This window comes from Leucopleurus acutus (assembly GCF_964270905.1).
Source record: "Leucopleurus acutus genome assembly, chromosome: 2".
Classification (NCBI taxonomy): domain Eukaryota; kingdom Metazoa; phylum Chordata; class Mammalia; order Artiodactyla; family Delphinidae; genus Leucopleurus; species Leucopleurus acutus.
In genome coordinates, this window is record NC_139143.1 from 138,157,696 (window position 1) to 138,178,786 (window position 21,091).

General features: G+C 41.7%; 1 protein-coding gene across 2 annotated transcripts in view; it reads right to left on the bottom strand.

Moving 5' to 3' along the window:
- The window catches only part of CACHD1 (cache domain containing 1), a 215,769-nt gene that overhangs the window by 71,963 nt on the left and 122,715 nt on the right, over window positions 1–21,091 (bottom strand). For both annotated transcript variants that reach the window (XM_082832498.1, XM_082832497.1), the window contains one exon: window positions 5,683–5,789. In XM_082832498.1, the coding sequence (XP_082688624.1) occupies window positions 5,683–5,789 (107 nt within the window). The remainder of the gene's footprint in view (window positions 1–5,682; window positions 5,790–21,091) is intronic.

Sequence of the window (21,091 nt, forward strand, 5' to 3'; positions counted from 1 at the left end):
TACAGAGTTTCAAAAAAGAAGCTTACATGCCAAATGTTATATAGCGGTCAAGTGAAACTGTGGAGGGGTCCCTTGAGATCCTCCAGGGAGCAATGATATAGTGAAAACCTGGGACAGTCTAAATGTTGAACTGGAATAGATTGGTTGATTGAACAATGTTACACAATTACACACTGCTACAATGATAGAGATGTATATTTATTTACATAGACACAGAAGAATGATTTGCTAAGTAAAATCATTTAAAATCAGAATACATTGGCTAAGTAAGAAAACAAACAAACAACAAAAAACCAGGCTGTATCCATTATGATCATAGGTATTATGGAAAGAGTATATATATACTCTTTCCATAATGAATATATGTGGCTAATAAAATCTTTTGAAATCAGTGTAATAGGGTTGTTGTGAGAAACTATAAGATGAGACTTCAAAGTAGCTCGCAATATAGGAATAGAGCTTGAAGGGGAAGCAAGGTGAAGAAAAGGGCCCTCTGTTTGTGTACTTAATTTTGTGTATATACATGCGTACACCCACACACATGAATGTAAACGGAACCATATAACCTCAAGAATCTAGATTTCTCAGTGACTGAATAGTTTTTTAGATGTTATAAAAATAATTACCAATCTTTTATAATACTAATACAATCATGAAGCTGGAGTAATTAGGCATTAAGAAAACCCCTAGAAATTCCTAGTTTTGTTGATTTTTATTCTTTTATTATAGATAGAACACAGCTTTACACTGCATTGGTATTAGCATTTTTTTTTTTTTTTTTTTTGCGGTATGCGGGCCTCTCACTGTCGTGGTCCCTCCCATCGCAGAGCACAGGTTCCGGATGTGCAGGCTCAGTGGCCATGGCTCACGGGCCCAGCCGCTCCATGGCATGTGGGATCCTCCCGGACCGGGGCACGAACCCGTGTCCCCTGCATCGGCAGGCGGACCCCCAACCACTGCGCCACCAGGGAAGCCCGGTATTAGCATTTTTAATACATAATTTTCAAGCTATTTTAAAGAAAGGTGAAAAACCTATAGCACAGAGCCAATCTTTTTCGTTCACAGAAGGAAGCAATGAAGCCACTGAAATTAACAGCATGGTCCATAGCCGCCAGTGCCCACCTGTACCTCCTGCGGCATTTCCTGCTGTAACGTGACTTATAAACGCCTCTTTCACCCCGTGAATCCTGTTTCTCAATGAAGACGGCAATGCGACCAAGATCGAAGTTTGCAACTTCAAATGCTCTTTAAATCAAATACAATAAAGAAAGTCCAGACACCTTTTCTTCTGGCGAGAAAGACTAACTCCCACTTCCACTCTCACCTCAACTGTGTAACTCAAGAGAGCAAGAGGCAACTTTCCTTGGACTCTTCAAATAAACTCTCTTTAGGGATCAGGCTACGCACAAGAAAACAGCTCAGCAGGAATTTTAAGGGGGCGGGGGGGGGGGAGAGAGAGAGAGAGAGAGAGAGAAAGTGAGAAACTAGAGATAAAAACAGGAAAGACCCTGAGCAAAACATGACCAGCACCATCATGTAACACATGCACTGTCAAACGTTAGTTATTTGAATGGGTTCCGGGGCAAGGAGTCAGTTTAGAAAGTAGAGATCTGGCAGGGATGGTTTTAAGACGAAGAATACACATGTGTGTTGGATGGATGGACACATGACCTAGTTTTGGATAAATGAAGCTAAGAATGGTTTACAGTTTGTGCGAGCCTGTTTCCAGCTAGGCTGAGAGGCAATCTGAAACTGTGTTATCAATTAGGGACCCATTGATGGATTATATACAGTCTAAGGCTGGACATCTTACAGATGTAAATATCAGACATGTGATAGCCTACGAAGCACATTAATTCTGCTCTGAAAAGGGGCATGAGCTGGAGAGGCGGGAAAGGGGGAGCTCTGAGGTCACCCTCCACCATCTCCCACTCCTCTCGTATTACAAATGAGTGCTCAAGAATGTGGATTTTGGGATGCAGCCACTGCCTGGTGGAATGTCACAAAACTTCAAATACAAGCAAGTCAGTTCTCAGACACCTGAATATTGCCAAAAATGGCTTGTAAATCTAGCTACGTCAACTGTGCCGAGAACAACTCCTGTCAGGTAGGACGTTAGACTTGAGGCGTGCTCTTGGAAACAGCAAAACTCAAGATCTGATCTTTAACTACATACCTCTGCCCTCACCATCCTTTTCCTCCCCACCTCTCCCTTGACAAATAAAGACTGTAATAAAATAGCATATTGTCAGGATTCCCAGTTATTTGCGCAGCTGAGCTCTACCCTAAACCTCTATCACAGAAGAGAACTCTTAGTAGAACCACCAGGTCTTCAGTGCCTCCCCGTCCCCGTCCCACCCCCACCACTGGCCTCACTCTCAGCTGATGGTTTTGCTTCCTACTTCTCTGAGAAAACGCAGTTACGAAGGGCATGTCCCCAAGTTCCCAACATCACGTCGGTCGTTCTGGGCATCTCCACATGCCCTCTCTTTCTTCCCTCCTCTCATTAGAAATGAATGCCCTGTGCTTCCACATCCTCTACTTGGAATCCCACCGTCTCTTGCCTAATCAAGGAAAAGACTCCAGCAATTGTCTCTTTTCACTACTTACTTTTCTCTACTGGATCCTTCCCTTTGGCACATGACCTTGCCATAATTTCTCTCAATTTAAAAATATTCTCTTGGGGCTTCCCTGGTGGTGCAGTGGATAAGAATTCGCCTGCCAATGCAGGGGACACATGTTCGAGCCCTGGTCCAGGAAGATCCCACGTGCCGCGGAGCAACTAAGCGCGTGCACCACAACTGCTGAGCCTGCGCTCTGGAGCCCACGAGCCACGACTACTGAGTCTGCGTGCCACAACTACTGAAGCCTGCGTGCCTAGAGCCCATGCTCCGCAACAAGAGAAGCCACCGCAGCGAGAAGCCTGAGCACCGCAACGAAGAGTAGCCCCCGCTTGCCGCAACTAGAGGAAGCCCGCGCGCAGCAACAAAGACCCAACGCAGCCAAAAATAAATAAACAAATAAATAAATTTGTTTATTTATTAAAAAAAAAAATTTCTTGACTCCATGGGGCCCTCCAGCTTCCCTTGCAGCAGACCTTTGGAGTGCACGTACTTATTGTCTCCATCTCCTTTCCTGCATTCTTAAGAGCTTGAACCAATAAGTATTAGCCTTTCATTCTATTCTACTGTCCCACCAAACAACCCTCGTCAAGTTCACCAATAACCTCTATATTGCTAAATTCAATGGTCAGTTTTCTTAGCCCTGGTCTTAGTGGACCAACTTAGCACAGCTGATCTCTCCCTCCTTCTTGAAACACTTTCTTCATTTGGCCTCAGGGAGATGGCTCTCCTGTTTCTCCCACCAGACTGACTGCCATCTCAGATTTTGCGACTGCTTCCTTCTCGTGTCAGTGACCTCTAAGTGGTCAAGTGTCCCAAGACCCAGTCCCTGGACCTCTACTCTTTTTTATTCATAGCCACTTGCTATATGATGATCTTACTGAGTCTCATGATTTACGTACTACCTATACACGATGAATCTCATTTATAAATCTCCAGTCTGGTCCATTCTCTGGACTCTAGACTTGTATATCCCACTGTCTAGGAGACATTTTCACTTAGGTAACTAACTTAACTTTTTTAAAACTGAAAAGTTGATTCCATGCGTCCCACACAAACCTGCTCTTCCTCTACTTCCCCATCACAATCAATGGCAACTCTGTCCTTCTCGTTGATAAGGTCGGATATCTTGGAAGTCCTTCCCGACTCTTCTCTTATTCTCACACACCCTATGCTGGGCACAGCTGAGGGAAAGAGGGCAAGTACTGAATCTGACAGTCAAAAGACTCAAGTTCCAGCTCTGTGCCCTGTTCCAGCTTTGGAATCTCCCATAATTCATTTTCTCCGCCCATTCCAGGTCCTTCTCTACTCTCTTCAGTTTTTTTTTTTGTTTTTTTTTTTTTTTTGCGGGACACGCAGGCCCACTGGCCATGGCTCACAGGCCCAGCCGCTCCGCGGCATGTGGGATCTTCCCGGACCGGGGCACGAACCCGTGTCCCCTGCATCGGCAGGCGGACTCTCAACCACTGCGCCACCAGGGAAGCCCCTCTTCAGTTATTTTTTATGAAAAATATTTTCACTGAGCTTCCTTTCTAGCAGTAAATAAACCCCACCTGCTCCAGAAGGCCTCAAGATTCTCTGACCAATTTTTTAAAAAATGACTGAATTCATTATATATTGGTCTAGGCGATAAGTGCCTGGCAGATTTAGGTCAGGTCATTTAGATAGCAGCTATAGTTTTATTATCCTTAAGCAATATAAAGCTTACAGTTCTTTCTTTCCAGACCTAATAGATTACCTGGTTTGTGTATACAACGCCCAAAGGCTACAATTCTTCCCCTGAACCAATACTGGTTGGGCCTCTCAAAGTAAATATTCTGGCCCTCTGGCTTTTCTCTTGGCTTTTACATGTCTCCAGGAGGCCTGGAATCTGGGAAATACAGTTCTTCATGTTTAAGGGTTAACTCCTTTATCTCTCTAGTAATGAGGGAAGTCTTAGGACCCTCCTGAGCCTCAGATTATTCCTTGGTAAAATTCTAGGATTGAGGCTAGTGATTTCTAAAGGCATTTCAGCTTTTAAAATGTGAAGCCTTTAGGTTCTGAGGCCCATCACTCAACAAGTGTGCATAACAAGACAAACAGAGTGAGAAATGTAGACTGGAACTCCAGAGAAAGACAGCAGAGACACAGTGTCATTTGGAAGCTATACATAACCATGTGTACAGGTGCCTTAGTAGTTATTACTACTGCAGATGACTGGGTTCTAACAAGACCATGAAGAAGGTTCAACCTCAACATACGGTCAGTTGTCCATATCCACAGATGCGAAACTCGCAGATACGAAGCGCCAACTGTAATCGTTATACCTCACCATTTTATATAAGGGACTTGAGCATCTGTAGATTTTGGTATCCTTGGGGGCTCCTTAGAGCCAAGTGCCTGCAGATACTGAGGGACGACTGTATAGCATCATGGCACTGTTCAGTAGTAGAAAAGCTCCTTCATCATTCTTCAATCCCACCTCCCAAATTAAAAATTATAGATAAGGAATACAAATGAATTCAACACTTCCTAAGTGCAGAGACAAATGGGTCTCTCAAGTAACCTTTAAAATAAGAAATGTAAAACTGCTAACAAATGAGGTAATGGATTAAAGAATCTAGCAAATCACATGGCATACTCCATATATGTAGATGTGTAGTAAATGCTCAATACACGTCCACTCGATTTTCTTCTTCCCTTCCTTCTTTTTTCTTTTTTTTTTTTTTGTGGTACGCGGGCCTCTCACTGTTGTGGCCTCTCCCGTTGTGGAGCACAGGCTCCGGACACGCGGGGCTCAGCGGCCATGGCTCACGGGCCCAGCCGCTCCGTGGCATGTGGGATCTTCCCAGACCGGGTCACGAACCCGTGTCCCCTGAATCGGCAGGCGGACTCTCAACCACCGCGCCACCAGGGAAGCCCCCTTTCCTTCTTTTGAGTGTCAACTTGCTAGAAAGAAATACCTGATTTTAAGTACACAGTTTTTCTTCAAAACTTAAAGAAAATCGCTAAAGCAATAAATTTATTCAACTTGAATGTGGTAGAATATAGTTCACCTTTATAAAACCAAGAGATTACTGACCTGAATTTAAGTCTCGTCCTGGATTGAAGGCCCGGCTATTAACAGTAGTAGACAGTCGATCACAACTAATTGTTCTAGATACATTGGTATTAAAGTTCCCATCAAACCTGAAACAATAGAAGAGAATTAGCAGTATATATTTGGTGGTTATTCAATCCAGAAAACTAACCAACAAAAGTAATACTTCATACTGTGTACAAAATAGGTCAGCTCATAAACAGTAAAACTGCAATTTAAGTATTTTTAAAAAATCACTTCAGAACAGTGTGGGTAAAACCAACATCTGCATCTAGAAGGTTTTAGAAATCAAGATCAAGTCTAAGGAGATTAAAAAAAATCCTTCAAGCCAACTTTTCCCCCAATGAACTTGACTCAGGTACTATTGATAAAATCATACAGAAAATAGATTTGACAAAATTCAGACTAGAATGACAAAAATTCAGACTTGAGCTCTGATGCGATATGTGAAATAATTCTTTAAATCATCCTGTCTGAAAACCAAAGACCAAGAACAAAAATAGACAGTAGTGAAGGAGAAAGAATGGCTGTGGAGTAGGAAAGATCTAGATTGGAATCCTTGTTCTGTCACTATTAAATGTGTGGACTTGCACAAATTGTGCAATCTGTCTGAGCCCCAGGTTTCCTATCTGAAGAAAAAAAAAAGAAATAATAAAACATTTTCCAAAGCTGTCAAAAAGATTGTAAATAATGTATCACAGTTCCTCTCATGATAAATGACACAGAGCTTGCACCTTCCAGGTTGTAATATAGATGAGGCCAAGGTCTTTCTTGATTTCCAGTGGGAGTGCGATGCTGTTACTAGAGCTAGAACAATGCTAGTGCTCTGGTTAGTAGCTGATCAATAAACACTAGTGTAATCAGTGACTCATTTGCCAGGGCGAACAACAGTCTACAAGAAAATAATAGGAAAATGTACCGACTCATTTATATATAGTCACTAAGACTATTTTTAAGTGAATTTAATCCAGGAGTAACGAAAGAGAAAAATCTTGAACCTCTAAATAAGCTATTTGGGATTGCAGATACTGAGAAGATTCATTAAGTTTCTAAGAGTTACCTGCAAATAAATGCAATCTGAAGTTAGATTTTTAAAAACTTGTGTTAAAATGTGTATCTTAGATGATAAATGTCATTAATGAAATTCCATTAACGCAGGTAGACAAGCTCTATAACCCTGGAGAACCACTCCTAAAAATCAAGGTCCACGTGATTATTCACATGAATATTGATTTTCTGGATCTTATATAAGAACTACTAAAATGAACTGATCGCATAAGCAAAGGGGCTAGGTATTCAAAGAGTGTGCTGGGTTCCAAAGCAGAAGTTCAACAGTTTTGTTTCGATACATATCATCTCAAAGGAGGTGGCGTTTTAAGGGATTTGAAGAGACTCTTTAGTCCAGCCTCTCACGCAGTACACAATTATATCAACATTGTCAACTGTGCTTCCAAGGACACAGTTGCTTCACCAGTGGGGTCACTCTTCCTTGGACCTGCTCCAGTTTGTCTAGACGAGAAGATTGCTGCCTCAAAAGCCACAGACGGAGAGAAAAGAGGAGATTAATACATCAGCAGCTGCCGGTGTGCATAAGCAACATAATCTCACTGTCCCTCTCTTGTTTTAGCATTTAACATCTGTGAAGCAAGAGTAGCATTAGACAGGGAACTCACTTGCCCTCCATGTGCTAGACAGCCACATTAAACCTATTCCATCACATACTTTTTAATAAAAGACAGATAATATTTAGGCTTTGTGGCCTACAAGGTCTCTGTCACAGCTACTAAACTCTGCCATTGTGGTGTGAAAGCAACCAAAGAGAATTTACAGAAGAATAAGTGTGGCTGTGTTCCAGTAAAACTCAATTTTCAAAAACAGGTGGTGTGCCAGACTGGTTTCACCACTCCTGATCTAGACCAGGGCAGTCCTAGAGAATTCTCTGAGGTGATGAAAAGGTGTTATTTTTGCACTGTCCAATATGGCAGCCACATGTGGCTACCAGCATTTGAAATGTGGCTAATGTAAGAGAGATTAAATTTTCAATTTTGTTTAATCTTAATTTAAATGTAAACAGTCACCGAATAGTGGCCACCATATTGGACAGTGCAAGTCTAGAAAGTTCTCCTGATTATCTGCCTAATTATCCTTCAGGTCTTTGTTCACTTATCACTTCCCCAGAAAGGTCTATTCTGATTGTGGGTGACTTCCTAGTCTATGTCAAGTGTCTCCATCTTCTCTCAAAGCAAGTGTCATAATTTTTAATTTACGGCTCCATTTGCATATGTTTTTAAAAATAAATTTATTTATTTTTGGTTGCATTGGGTCTTTGTTGCTGCACGCGGGCTTTCCCTAGTTGCAGTGAGCAGGGGTTGCCCTTTGCAGTGCGCAGGCTTCCCATTGCGTTGGCTTCTCTTTGTTGCAGAGCACAGGCTCTAGGCGTGTGGGCTTCAGTAGTTGTGGCTCGCGGGCTCCAGAGCGCAGGCTCAATAGTTGTGGCGCATGGGCTTAGTTGCTCTGTGGCATGTGGGATCTTCCTGGACCAGGGCTTGAACCCATGTCCCCTGCACTGGCAGGCAGATTCTTAACCACTGCGCCACCAGGGAAGTCCCTGTGTATGTTTTTAATGGGTGGATTTTGATAGATCAGGCTATATGAACAGACAAGAGCCCCTTGAGAGCAGACCCCACATCTTGTTGGTTTTATTCACCACTGTGCATACATAACACTTAGCATTGTTCTTGTCAAAAGCAGGCACTCATATTAACTGATCTTCTACGAACATCCATCGTGACAGTGCTTAGCCCTATTCTGGGCTTCCTCAGAAGCCTCCAGAGGTCCAACAAGTGAGGATCATGACTCAGATAAATGGTTCCTAATTACTGAAAGTCTAGCCATATCAGAATCATGTGGAAGCATGTTGGAATGCAGATTCCTGGGATCCACCCTAGAAGAGTCTGATTTAGTGAGTCTGGGGTGGGGTCCTGGAATCGGACTTTGACAGTCTCTCCAGGGGTGAGAAGCCCTCCAATCCTGTCATGCAGATTCTTTAGAAATAAGGCAGTAGAACGGATTTCCACGTGAGCACAGGTACTTCTCTGTATGCCTCAAAGAGACCAAGGACAGAGGACCTTTCAATTTGAATCAAGAGAGCAGAGTAATTCTTAGGTATGCCTGAAACTCACATCTGGACTTTGCAGTACAAATTACAAACTTTTTTTAGACCTACCTATCTCACGGTTGAGGAAAGTGACACCAAGGAACACATAGCGAATCAGGGACCTAAGAGAGACTTGACCTTATCACCCAGCTCTCTGTCCAAGGATGAGCCACACACCACACTGCTTCATTTAAGTGACAAATAAGGAAGAACTTGTTAAAGGGGACAGGCAACTCAAGAGAGTTACTGACAACTTCTCCCAGAAGAAGTGTGAGCTTGAAGACAGCCCCGTTCTCCCTGGGTGGAGACTCCACGGCCAGGACCTGGGCCATCAGCCCTACCCCTGGAGAAGGCTGAAGTCCAGCACCGAGCACGTACAGACTTCCCAGGCCGTTGTGAAATGAGAGTTCGCTCCTGGGACCAGAGAGACCAGGGAACTATTTTATAGGTTGTTTTTCTTTTTGTACTGTATTGTTATAAAAACATTTTTATAACAATAAAACTGAAAGTAACACATTAACAAGAGTAGGTGCTCAGTAAACATTTGTCAGTCATAAAAGGTTTCACAATATAGTGCTGGTCATCAATAATCTGCCCAACCTTCTCTTCCCACTGTCTCGCAACCTATAGCACTAACCAGACCAGTCCCTCAATACATGTTTTTTCTGTTGGGTCCGAACTGTGATGCTCTCTGGTGTTCACTGCGCCCATTCTACAAAGCCCCCAGCTCTTCTCATCTTCCTTCCAGGAAGTCCTCTTGTCAGCCCCAGCCTGTGAGGAGCCCTCTCTCCTCTAAACTGACTAGTGCCACTCTGCATCTTAATTCATGCTTGTGTGTCTTTCCCCTAATTTTTAAATATTGTTTTGTAATCAGGCTTAGCATAATGTCAATGCAGTTGATGTCTGACAGATACAGACTGGTTGGTTTTAGATTCTGCTTATATCAGCAAAATACTAATCAATAAAAATTCTAACATAAGATTTATTACAAATAATGAGAAAATTATCTTACTTATTTTGCCTTCCCCATATACTAAATAAAGGTGAAGTGAGGGGAGGTGCCAAGGTATTTTGTTATGGAAGCCTTATTGTCTAAACCCTACCATGTAGCACTTGAACTCCCAATTCTCTCTAAAACCTTGAGAAGTTCTTAGTTCTGCCAGTGGATTGTAAGTTCCTTGAGGATTTATATTTCTCTCTCAGGTTTAGTGCATTCCTGGGAATGTATAGTTCTCCATAAGTTTTCTTATTGGTGGCTGACTACTGTGGAAGGGCAGAGAGCTAAGTCACTGGAAAGCTTTGTATACTTTATTAAATCATATTCATGAACATCTATGATGAACAAGGAACTGCCACCCTGGCAAATCATGGTCAGGAGCATGGCCTCAGAGGTACACAGACCTGGACTGGAGTCTGGGTTTAAATTGCTTATTGCTGTCTACCTCTTGCATAGAACTTACATTTTCTAAGCCTCCATTTTTCTCGTCTACAATATGGTGATAAAAATAGTACCTATTTCATAATCAGAAAACAGCCTGTAAGAGCCTAGTACATAGTAAACATTTAATAAATAATAATAACTAGTAATGGATGTATTAGTAATGATAACAGTTAACAGCTACTGTGTTGTGTGTATGTATATATATATATATATATATATATATATATAAAATCAAGAATATTCCAAGTATTATACATGGATCAACTCATCTAATCTTCACAAGCCCAAGGGAAATATTATTATTATCTCCATTTGAAGACCAAGAAACTGAGGCACAGAACGGTTAAATTAAGAAGCTCAAATTTATAAGCAGCAGCTCAATAACATGCAGCAACATGCAATAACATGCAGCTCAATAACAAACAACCCAATTCAAAAATGGGCAGAAGACCTAAATAGACATTTCTCCAAAGAAGATATACAGATTGCCAACAAACACATGAAAGAATGCTCAACATCATTAATCATTAGAGAAATGCAAATCAAAACTACAATGAGATATCATCTCACACCAGTCAGAATGGCCATCATCAAAAAATCTAGAAACAATAAATGCTGGAGAGGGTGTGGAGAAAAGGGAACACTCTTGCACTGCTGGCGGGAATGTGAATTGGTACAGCCACTATGGAGAACAGTACGGAGGTTCCTTAAAAAACTACAAATAGAACTACCATATGACCCAGCAATCCCACTACTGGGCATATACCCTGAGAAAAGCATAATTCAGAAAGAGCCATGTACCAAAATGTTCACTGAAGCTCTATTTACAATAGCCCGGAGATGGAAACAACTTAAGTGTCCATCATCGGATGAATGGATAAAGAAGATGTGGCACATGTATACAATGGAATATTACTCAGCCATAGAAAGAAACAAAATTGAGCTATTTGTAATGAGGTGGATAGACCTAGAGTCTGTCATACAGAGTGAAGTAAGTCAGAAAGAGAAAGACAAATACTGTATGCTAACACATATATATGGAATTTAAGAAAAAAAAATGTCATGAAGAACCTAGGGGTAAGACAGGAATAAAGACACAGACCTACTGGAGAACGGACTTGAGCATATGGGGCGGGGGAAGGGTAAGCTGTGACAAAGCGAGAGAGTGGCATGGACATATATACACTACCAAACATAAAATAGATAGCTAGTGGGAAGCAGCCGCATAGCACAGGGAGATAGCTCGGTGCTTTGTGACCACCTAGAGGGGTGGGATAGGGAGGGCGGGAGGGAGGGAGATGCAAGAGGGAAGAGATATGGGAACATATGTATATGTAGAACTGATTCACTTTGTTATAAAGCAGAAACTAACACACCATTGTAAAGCAATTATACTCCAATAAAGATGTAAAAAAAAAAAAAAAGAAGCTCAAGATTCATAGCTGGAAGTAACAGATCCAAGATTTGAACATATATTCAAGCTCTCATTCATAATGAATACATTACACTGTATCTCAATAAATCAATCAATAAATCATCATTAACATTATCTAACAGCTGAAGTAGAATTCAATTCTCTCAAAGGAAAGGATTACTCTGAAAGCTTGTGGGGCTTAGGGGAAATCTTTGCTTTTTACTTAATAGGAAATGACAGTAGCTAAGCATAAGGGTTCACCATGGATAGCTACAGAGAAAGATCCCTAGGGACAAAGATGAGGATGCAAAGGAAGACGAAGAAGATATTAAAGGCAGGTGTTCTCTATTAATTGTAGATACCTTAGATTTTTAAAATGTTTACCACTGGCATAGCTTTGGAATTGGCCATTTTGGGGTTACACTTTTTATTATTTCACTCCAGAAAAGCCTCAAGCTCCCTTCCCATTCACCGCTAAAATCTGAGAGGTTTCAGGGCAGCAGTGGTAGCTAGAAGTTCCACGTGAACAGAAGAGCGAGCATGCCCATTCTCTGCATGGAGAAGAGATACAGCAGACCTGGGGCCAGCTCATAGCAAATTTCTCCTCTTCCTGGTACCAACTTTCTCCTCTGAGAGCAAGACCCTGGCATTCTGGTAATCTGACAACCTTAAACAAATGGCTTATGTACAAGAAAGATAAGATAGAACTAAGAAAAGACCAAGAAAGAGGAAATTTCACCAAATTCTGAAAAATTCTCACATGGGACAACGAATTCTAGGTGCTGAAAAACATAACGGACAACAGACACAACTTAAGCTTTACGGTAAATGTGAGCGAGGCGTAAAACTGAAACACAGCTCAGGGACGTCTCAGCTGATGTGGTGCAAACACACAGCCTTCCAGATATCAGACCTGATCCAAAAGTAACACAGAAAATACCTGAAGCTCTTATTTTTCTGAAGGAATCCACAGAACAACCCTGATGTTTGAGAATTAAATAACCACTTTGCAGGAGAACCTCAGCCGGAGGGGCAATTTGACCTATTGTCTAGCTGGCTCACAGACCTTTGGATTCTGAAAGTTTACTAGCAAAGGATGAAACAGACTGTTACCTTGTTTCAAGAACTGGATTGAATCCTTGCTTCCTGGGTAATCCCCACATAGTGAATACTGGTGGTTTTAAATTAACTTATTCCTATTAAATCCCCACATTCTGATATTGAAAGGATTCAGGGACATGACAATCATTCTCCTTCCTCCTGCTTCTTGCTCCATGGAGTTCTTTAAGTGGCAACAGTCTCAATGTCTTGAGTTCTCCCGCATGTGGGGAGCACCCACTCCAAAACCGAGTTAACATGAAATGCGAGAAATAAACCTCACTCTGCTTCTGTGGCTGCCGACACTGCTGATGTGCAGGCAGGGAAGGAAGCAGGTGTCAACAGGGGGCTTAAGAGATATAGGAGCACGGTGTGTCCAGAGCTGGTGAGTCAGCTGGGAGAAGTAATTACGTGAGCAAAACCCCTGTGATTATCTCTCCACCTTCTACTCACTCACACTCAGTAATGCTTGTTTCTCTTCTGGACTCCAAACACAGCAGTAAAACTCGCTTAGCCATCCTCCAGGCACCAGACGAACAGTGGCTTTGCCAAAGACAGGAGCACATTTTTATGCCCATATGCCTTTTAGAAAAATGATTTCTAAAAAGAAACGTGCTATTTACCCTGATTTGGAGACTAAGAAATGTGAAGTTCATTCTTATAATCCATTATAAAAAGATGTCAGTTACTCTTAAGGGTTACCTAAGAGATTTTTCACTGAGAAATATATTAGCTGCCAGTCATATTTATAAAACTTCAGGTTTATGGAAAGGTCAAGAACTGGTAAAATTATAGATCTTCCTATAAAATAAGCAGGCAATTCAACTTATCTTTATATCTGTCCTTTAAAAAAGTAATAAGAGAACAATCCTATATAAATCTCCTGTAGACTCTCACTCTAAAAAGGGGAGATAGTGGATTACGACTGCTTTCTGTATTCATTTTTATAAGATAAAACCGGTGCCTGAAAATTAGTTTCAAGAGAAATAACTCCATCTTTCCTACCCGTTCAAGTTAAAAAAAGAAAAAACTTCCTTCTGGATTTACTTTCATGAACAACTGATCGAAACTTCATCCCGAGGGAGAAAACAGAACTGTGACTCCCACTTTGATCTCTTCCCCATGGAGAAATTCACTCCCTGCCTGGCTTGCAAGATGTTCACTTGATTGACGTTTGCTCTGATGTGCAAACTGCTTTGAACTTCAGACATTTAATTCCCATCAGGCTGCAGTCATTTTTATTCTCCTTCAACAGGATTTACAAGCAGGAGATCAGCAAATGTAGAAGGTAAAATAAATTTGCAGAAGCTTTGAATCTCACATCAAAACAGTGTTCAAGTGAGTTCCAATTGGATTTCATTCAGCCTCGATTCACAGTGTAAATCAACTTTTCAGTGGAGTCCCAGTTTAAAAAGAAAAAGATATAAAGGAGAGAGACACATACACCAGTTGGGGTTTACTTCCTGAAATCTCTTTCTTGGTCTTTGTTTAAATTTCCTTTGCAAGGTGATTTGCCAGGCAAATCACTTAAAACCCTGGGTTTTCCTCAACATTTGCAGCGAAGCTGCTCAATTTATCACATAGCACACAAAAACCACACCCACAGTGTGGGTTCCCAGGGCGCTGGTGAAATGCGGTATTGTTCGTGGGCACATTTTAAAGGTAATAATTTAAAAAGCAAATCCCTGCGGATATCTCAGAAGAGCAAGGCTTACAGTGATAGTTGAGTCCATAAATAGAGCCAATATGATGACAGCTAATGGAGTAGGGGATATTTTTTACTTGTCTGTTGTTTTTAATCACTGCTCGAGATAGGTGCAAAAGGTTTAAAAAAAAACCAAACCAAAACACCACACACACACCATTTCTTGTGGAAGCAAAATCTGTTATCGGATCAGAAGCTGGTGTGGAACAAATGCTGTGAGACTTCGGGTGGAGCTCCCAGCACAAGGCAGTCCCTTGCTGCTGGTGTCACTGAACTACCAAGTTCCATTCTAAGAGCAGCACACATTTTTCTGGGAAGCAAAGAAGGCAAGACCCCTCGACCAGTAGCTCCAGGAGCCTTTAAAAGGAGATCTGGACACCAAAAAACATCCTAGTGACGGCCCAGCAGTGCCTGGTTTACTCAGATATGACAGGGGGACATTTCACTTCACCTCCATTCAACCAGGTTCCTGCTCATTCTTTCTGGGAAGTGTCTGCTCTCCAAATATTTGAGCAATACCAGTTGAAAAGAATTAAACAAGAGCCCCCTTATCTTCCACTTAACCACCCATGAGAATAACGTTAAGCAAAGAAAGAGCTAAGATAAAAATCAAACATCTACACTGGCAAATATTTAAACTCTGTTTGAATGGTGGGGGAAGAGGTAAGAATGGGATCACTTCAAAAAGGAACTCTCGCATTTATAAAGAAAATGATACTCGACACCCAGCCCCAACTGAGTTTACTTATTCAAACACCTAAATTAACGGGCAAGCTGAAAAGCTGTCAAATAATGTGCAATCACGTTCCAAGAAATGGTTTTTCCTTCCATCTCTGCAGAGATTGGAGAGATAAGTCACATTCTTTCTGTTCTTATCAGTAATAAGGATTAAATCTTCAGGGTTCAGCAACCCAGCCAGAGTGGAAACAAGGCTGGTTTCAAATGCCCTTGGAAGGTAAGGCTTTAGAGCAATCAAGTGTCTCCCTCTCTGTGAGAGTCTAAGTGTCACACACACCAGCCATATTTCTTTTTTACCATGCTCACTACCCCCCTCCCCACCCCCCTGCCCACAGCAGATCCCTGGGAGGAGGCCCTGCTGTCATCTGGTTTTGGCTTCTAGATTCCACTTAACCTGCCTTCTCACACAAGCTTGGAAAATTGCACAGGTGTGACATCTGGGGGAATTGGAAGTGGATCCACAACCACGTTAAACATTTACCCTTTAACTTCCTCGTCACCAGGTTGGGACAGCGATGCATGAAGAAGAAAGAAAGAAAGGTATCTGAAAAAATAAGAGAAAACAGGCAGGTGGACAGAGGCCGGGTGGGCTCCACAGGCTCCCTTTGTGCCATTCTGTAGCCCCCTGTCCATCTTACCACTTGACCTCTAACAAGGACTTCACACACTTTACAGTTATTTATTTATATACTTTCTCCCTTGCTAGGAAGATGTAAAAAGAGAGATCCTTTCCCATGTTTATCCCTAGAGCCTAGCCCAGAGTCTGCCTGTGAAGAGTAAAATTTTAGCAAATGCTGAATGACAAAATGCAGAAAACCGAAGAGGCTGAGGCTTGCCAGGACTGGAGACCAGAGCTTGTAAATTCGTGTGTTTTCTTCCTGCACATACGCTGGGTACTTAGTAAATAGCAGACAACTGTGAGTGGTATGACACAGACATCAAAGAGAAGCACTGAGAACCTCAGTTAGCCGATGACCTTGGAGATGAACTGGTTCATTCAATCTCTCAGGCACATTCGTGAAGCAGGCAGACAAGGCCTATCCAAACCTCCCTGTTCTGTAGAAGGAACATGAAACGTAAGATGTGGAATACTTACGGTTAATGTGTCCTCAAAAGGAATTACTGACCCAATATTCAAAAGTTAATAAAGCTACGAGTCTGAAGATAGCTGGGTCCATCATCTTACCAGACCAGTCGAGTCTCCAAGAAAGATAACAGACATGGGATTTTTAAATCTTGACCTTCTTTGGAACACTGGTATTTCTGCACAATAAAACACATGAAAACCTCAAGGGAAGTCCTCTGCTGTAACAGGGTCTATTTCTTAAAGCTGGCAAAGACTACTCGGTAGTTTCTTTCAGAGACTAGCTAGCTAGATAGGGAGCAAGTAAGAAGGAAAACCGCAAGACCACTGCTCCCTAAAATCCATAAAAGGCCACTGGTGAAAATCAGTATTCTAAGCAGTGTGGCAGGTCTCCTGTCCTTCCTTCAGTGAAGGTCACCCAAGAAAAATCTAGAAAGCAGGAGTGTCAGCAGACCCAAATGCATATGTTTTCTGCCATGAGGGTGCTCATCAATACACCTAAAGATATATTTATATCTTTGTATATATATAAATATCACACACACATACACACACACACACGGAAATGACACAGACTACTGCAGTAACATGGTTTTAAGACTGAGAGATAAACGAACCAGACTGTGGGAGCTTAATATTCAGCCAGTTTAGAAACTTCAGAGGGTCATACAATAGCCTCAAGTGAAATTCTAAGAAGGAATACATAGTTCAGCATTTCAATGGGCAGATAAGCCATTCCAATTTTACCACTGGTCAAAATATTTTACCATTAAAAGAAAACATGATTTGGAATCAGCAAACCTGGGCTCCACACCCAGCTCCCCGGAGTCCTGACACAACCCCTCTGAGCCTACTTCCTCATGTGCAAAATGCAGGAGGAGGGGGATTGTACCCAACTGGACTGATAGGATCATAGGAAGAAGGTAATGTAAGTAAAATAATGTTTACAGAAGAAAGTATTTTACTGAAGCATAAACATATGTAACTCTTTTACATAAGTTAGATATTGTAACTGAGTAGGCCTTCTGAAATGTAAGGTGTTCTACAAAATCTTTGTTGAATTTTGAGCTCAACGCAAGTCCTTCTGGTACCAATAGCCATAAAGACTGTATCTGTAACATTTCGCCTGCCTGCAGGTAATAATAATCTTTAAGTGGACTGGAGATGAAATTGTGAGATAAGGCAGGGAGAACACTTGAAAGACTGAGATTCACCTTTCAGTACTGTGAGGGCAAAAACACAGAACACATCTTCCTGTGGAAGGAACAGGACCTGCGATAAAATTAAACTCAGTGGTCAAGAACCACGCTTGTCACTTTATTTGACCTTGTGTTACCCAAAGAAAAATAGAACAAGAGTCATTAGTGCAAAAGCACCTGGCTAAGTCACAGTGCTTTGTTTCTCATAAGAAGAGTAATAATAAGAAATAAAATGTATATAGGGTTAAACAATTTTTATCATTTTTTTTCATGTGCACCACCTTGAAATAGGGCTGGAAAAAATAGGATTTGCCCACATGTGGATCAGCTGTTATGCCTAGAAACATCATTTTATACAAAACTCAAGCATGCATCAGCACAGCATTAAAACTATACCTTTCCACTATGCCCTCTCCCCTGAACTGCCATGCAAATAACATAGTTGGGGGGGGGGTGTGTGTGAAAATATCTGTGGGATGAAAGTAAAGTGATGCTACAGGCTAAAAACTCAACTGCTGGGCTTCCCTGGTGGGGCAGTGGTTAAGAATCCGCCTGCCAATGCAGGGGACATGGGTTCGATCCCTGGTCCGGGAAGATCCCACATGCTGCGGAGCAACAAAGCCCATGCGCCACAACTACTGAGCCTGCACTCTAGAGCCCGAGAGCCACAACTACTGAAGCCAATGCGCCTAGAGCCCGTGCTCTGCAACAAGAGAAGCCATTGCAATGAGAAACCCGCACACTGCAATGAAGAGTAGCCCCTGCTCGCCGCAACTAGAGAAAGCCTGAGGGCAGCAACAAAGACCCAACACACCCCAGTACAAATAAATTTAAAAAACCCAAAAACTCAACTGCTTGCCAAACACCTCCTAAGAATGATCCACATGTGACTTAAATTTAAAATCAGCATGTTTATACTGAATTCATTTCCTCTTAAATATCTTTTGCTCTTATTTTCATTGTTAGTTAATAATTCTTCTCCTCTGAGATGTTCAACTTAAAATTTAGAATCATCTTTTAAAATCTCCCTCCCCACCCAGATCTCCAATAAAATCTAGTTGGCAGAATCTATATATTCTATATTCCCTGTCTATGGGTAATATTCTAGGTAACCCATCACCACCCAGGACATCTTTTGTTTTGCTACAATCCTTCCTTGAGGTGTCCTTACTTTTCTCGTAGATTATTAGGGTGGCCCAGCTTGACAAACGACTTGTCTCTTCACCACAGTTTATCCTTCACTTGCCAACGAATTAACTTACCCAAATCTCAGACCTTAACCACAGTCTTTCTTTGCTTTAAAACCTACTGTTTACAGAGGGAAATTTGTCCAGGCAACCAAGGATTCTGAGTCCACCCCATACATCTCTTATCTGCCATTCCAGCTGTATCCTACCCCTCACCACACTCAATGCTTTATGATGCTTGCTGCTTTCTGGTCTGAAGCATCCTTTCCCCTAGATATGTCTGCAGGAGTTCTACTCTTCAAGACCTCAACTACCACTCTTCTACCAAGCCTGAGTGCTCAGAGACCTCTGTTCATAATCACTTTTTCTTCTAAAAAAGTCTTTGGGTTTTTCATGACACTTGACACAGTCTGCTTAGTTTACTCTGCATCCTCTGAGCTCCTGAAGGTACAAACTGCTTTATTCACCTTTGTCTATCAGACAGTGTCTAGCACGATGTCTTGCACTTAACTATCTTGAACATGATACAGACAAGTTGAGTTGAAAGAGACATATACATAGATATCTGGAAATTTTGTGCTTTTAAATTCACCCTGCATAATAATCATTAGTATTGTTATAATAATTATTCATATCTATTATTATTGAATGAATCTAGCTAATAACTGAGATAACTAAGTCAACATCAACTTAAGTTTCCTATCAGAGCTTATCACAATGAAATAATACTCAGATGAAAACGACGACCATCTTGAATGGGCATAAAAGTATTTGAATTTCTGCCTAGAGGTAAAGTAGTTCAGTAATTCTGACATCATCATCACTGCCTGTACTCAAACTAAAGACCAAATCAGGTTTGCTACCATGCATGAACTCCTTCAGCAAATATATATTAAGGACCTGTTCAAGCAAGGTACTGAAAACAAAGTTGACAGGGTCCCTGAACTCAAGTGTAACAAGAAGAAAGATGAAAAGGCACACAGGATAGAAATATGACTTAGAATCTGATATCAACCACTCTCACAGCTATCCAGAATCAACCTCAGTCACCTTCAATTCCTCCCTCTTCCAATACCCAACAGTGGGTGCCAACAGCCAAGTTCAGTCCCCCTTCTTGTTCCTTGCCTACATAAATGAAATCAAACTAGGTCTTCTAGTAGTTACATGGTGGACAAGTAAAATCCCCTTAAAGGGGATCATCATTTCATTCCCTTTCTCGAAAATTTTAAATTCTCTCATTCAAACAACCAGTATTTACTGAGTGTCTACCACGCATCAAAGACACGTGGAAGCAAGAGAATTGTCCTTCATTTCATTTACAGAGCTTAAGGTCTCCTGAGTTATTCAGTCTAGAATTTGAGGTTCTCTACAATCTGATATTAATCCAATTTCTCAGCTGCCTCTTCCATCACTTCCCCCAGACACAATGTCCTCTTCAGTGTTCCTGGCCATTTCTTTCCATGGGGGTTTCTTTAAATTGACCTTTCTCTCCTGGAGAGCTCTCTCTCCATACCCCTATACGTTCAAATCCTTTCCCTGCTTCAAGACTCAGCTGAAATGCTTCTTCCATAAACCATTCCACAACTGTTTACTTTTTTAAGTTAATGAATAAATGAGTAATTTAACCTCTGTAGGTCTTGCTGCATAATATCATCTTTTTTTTTTTTTTTTTCTAGGTAGCTCTCAAAAAGGTGAAGAAAAATCCCCTAACAAAGCTAGAATTTACAAATTTGGGCAGCAGGAAAAGTTGCCCATAATAAATCTTGAGTTGGCTCTCTGGAGTATAGTTCAAACTGCTCAGTTTACAGTTGAGGAAGCTATGAACTAAAAAGGTGAAGTGAACTTTCCAAGATCACACAGCAAACCGGCAGAGCAGAGGCCCATCTGGTCTTAGTACTATATTCCTATGATATAATCTGTATCACAACTGAATTTAAACTGAACAGGAAAGCTGTCTTTACTGCTTAAGGTTTCTTTTCTACCATGATAGAGACTGAATTGATTTAAAAATAAGATATTTAAAAAGAGGCTCACCTCCTTTTAAAAATGAAAGAAAGCTCATGTTTGAGTTCAGTTTAAAAAAAAAAGGGGGGGCTTCCCTGGTGGCGCAGTGGTTGAGAGTCCGCCTACCGATGCAGGGGACACGGGTTCGTGCCCCGGTCCAGGAAGATCCCACATGCCGCGGAGCGGCTGGGCCCGTGAGCCATGACCGCTGAGCCTACGCGTCCGGAGCCTGTGCTCCACGACGGGAGAGGCCACAACAGGGAGAGGCCCACTTACCGGGGGGGGGAAAAAAAAAAAAAAAGGCAATCACAAACCAGGACCTGATGCTCTTTAGTCCCTAAAGAATCCTAAGGAGCCTAGTACA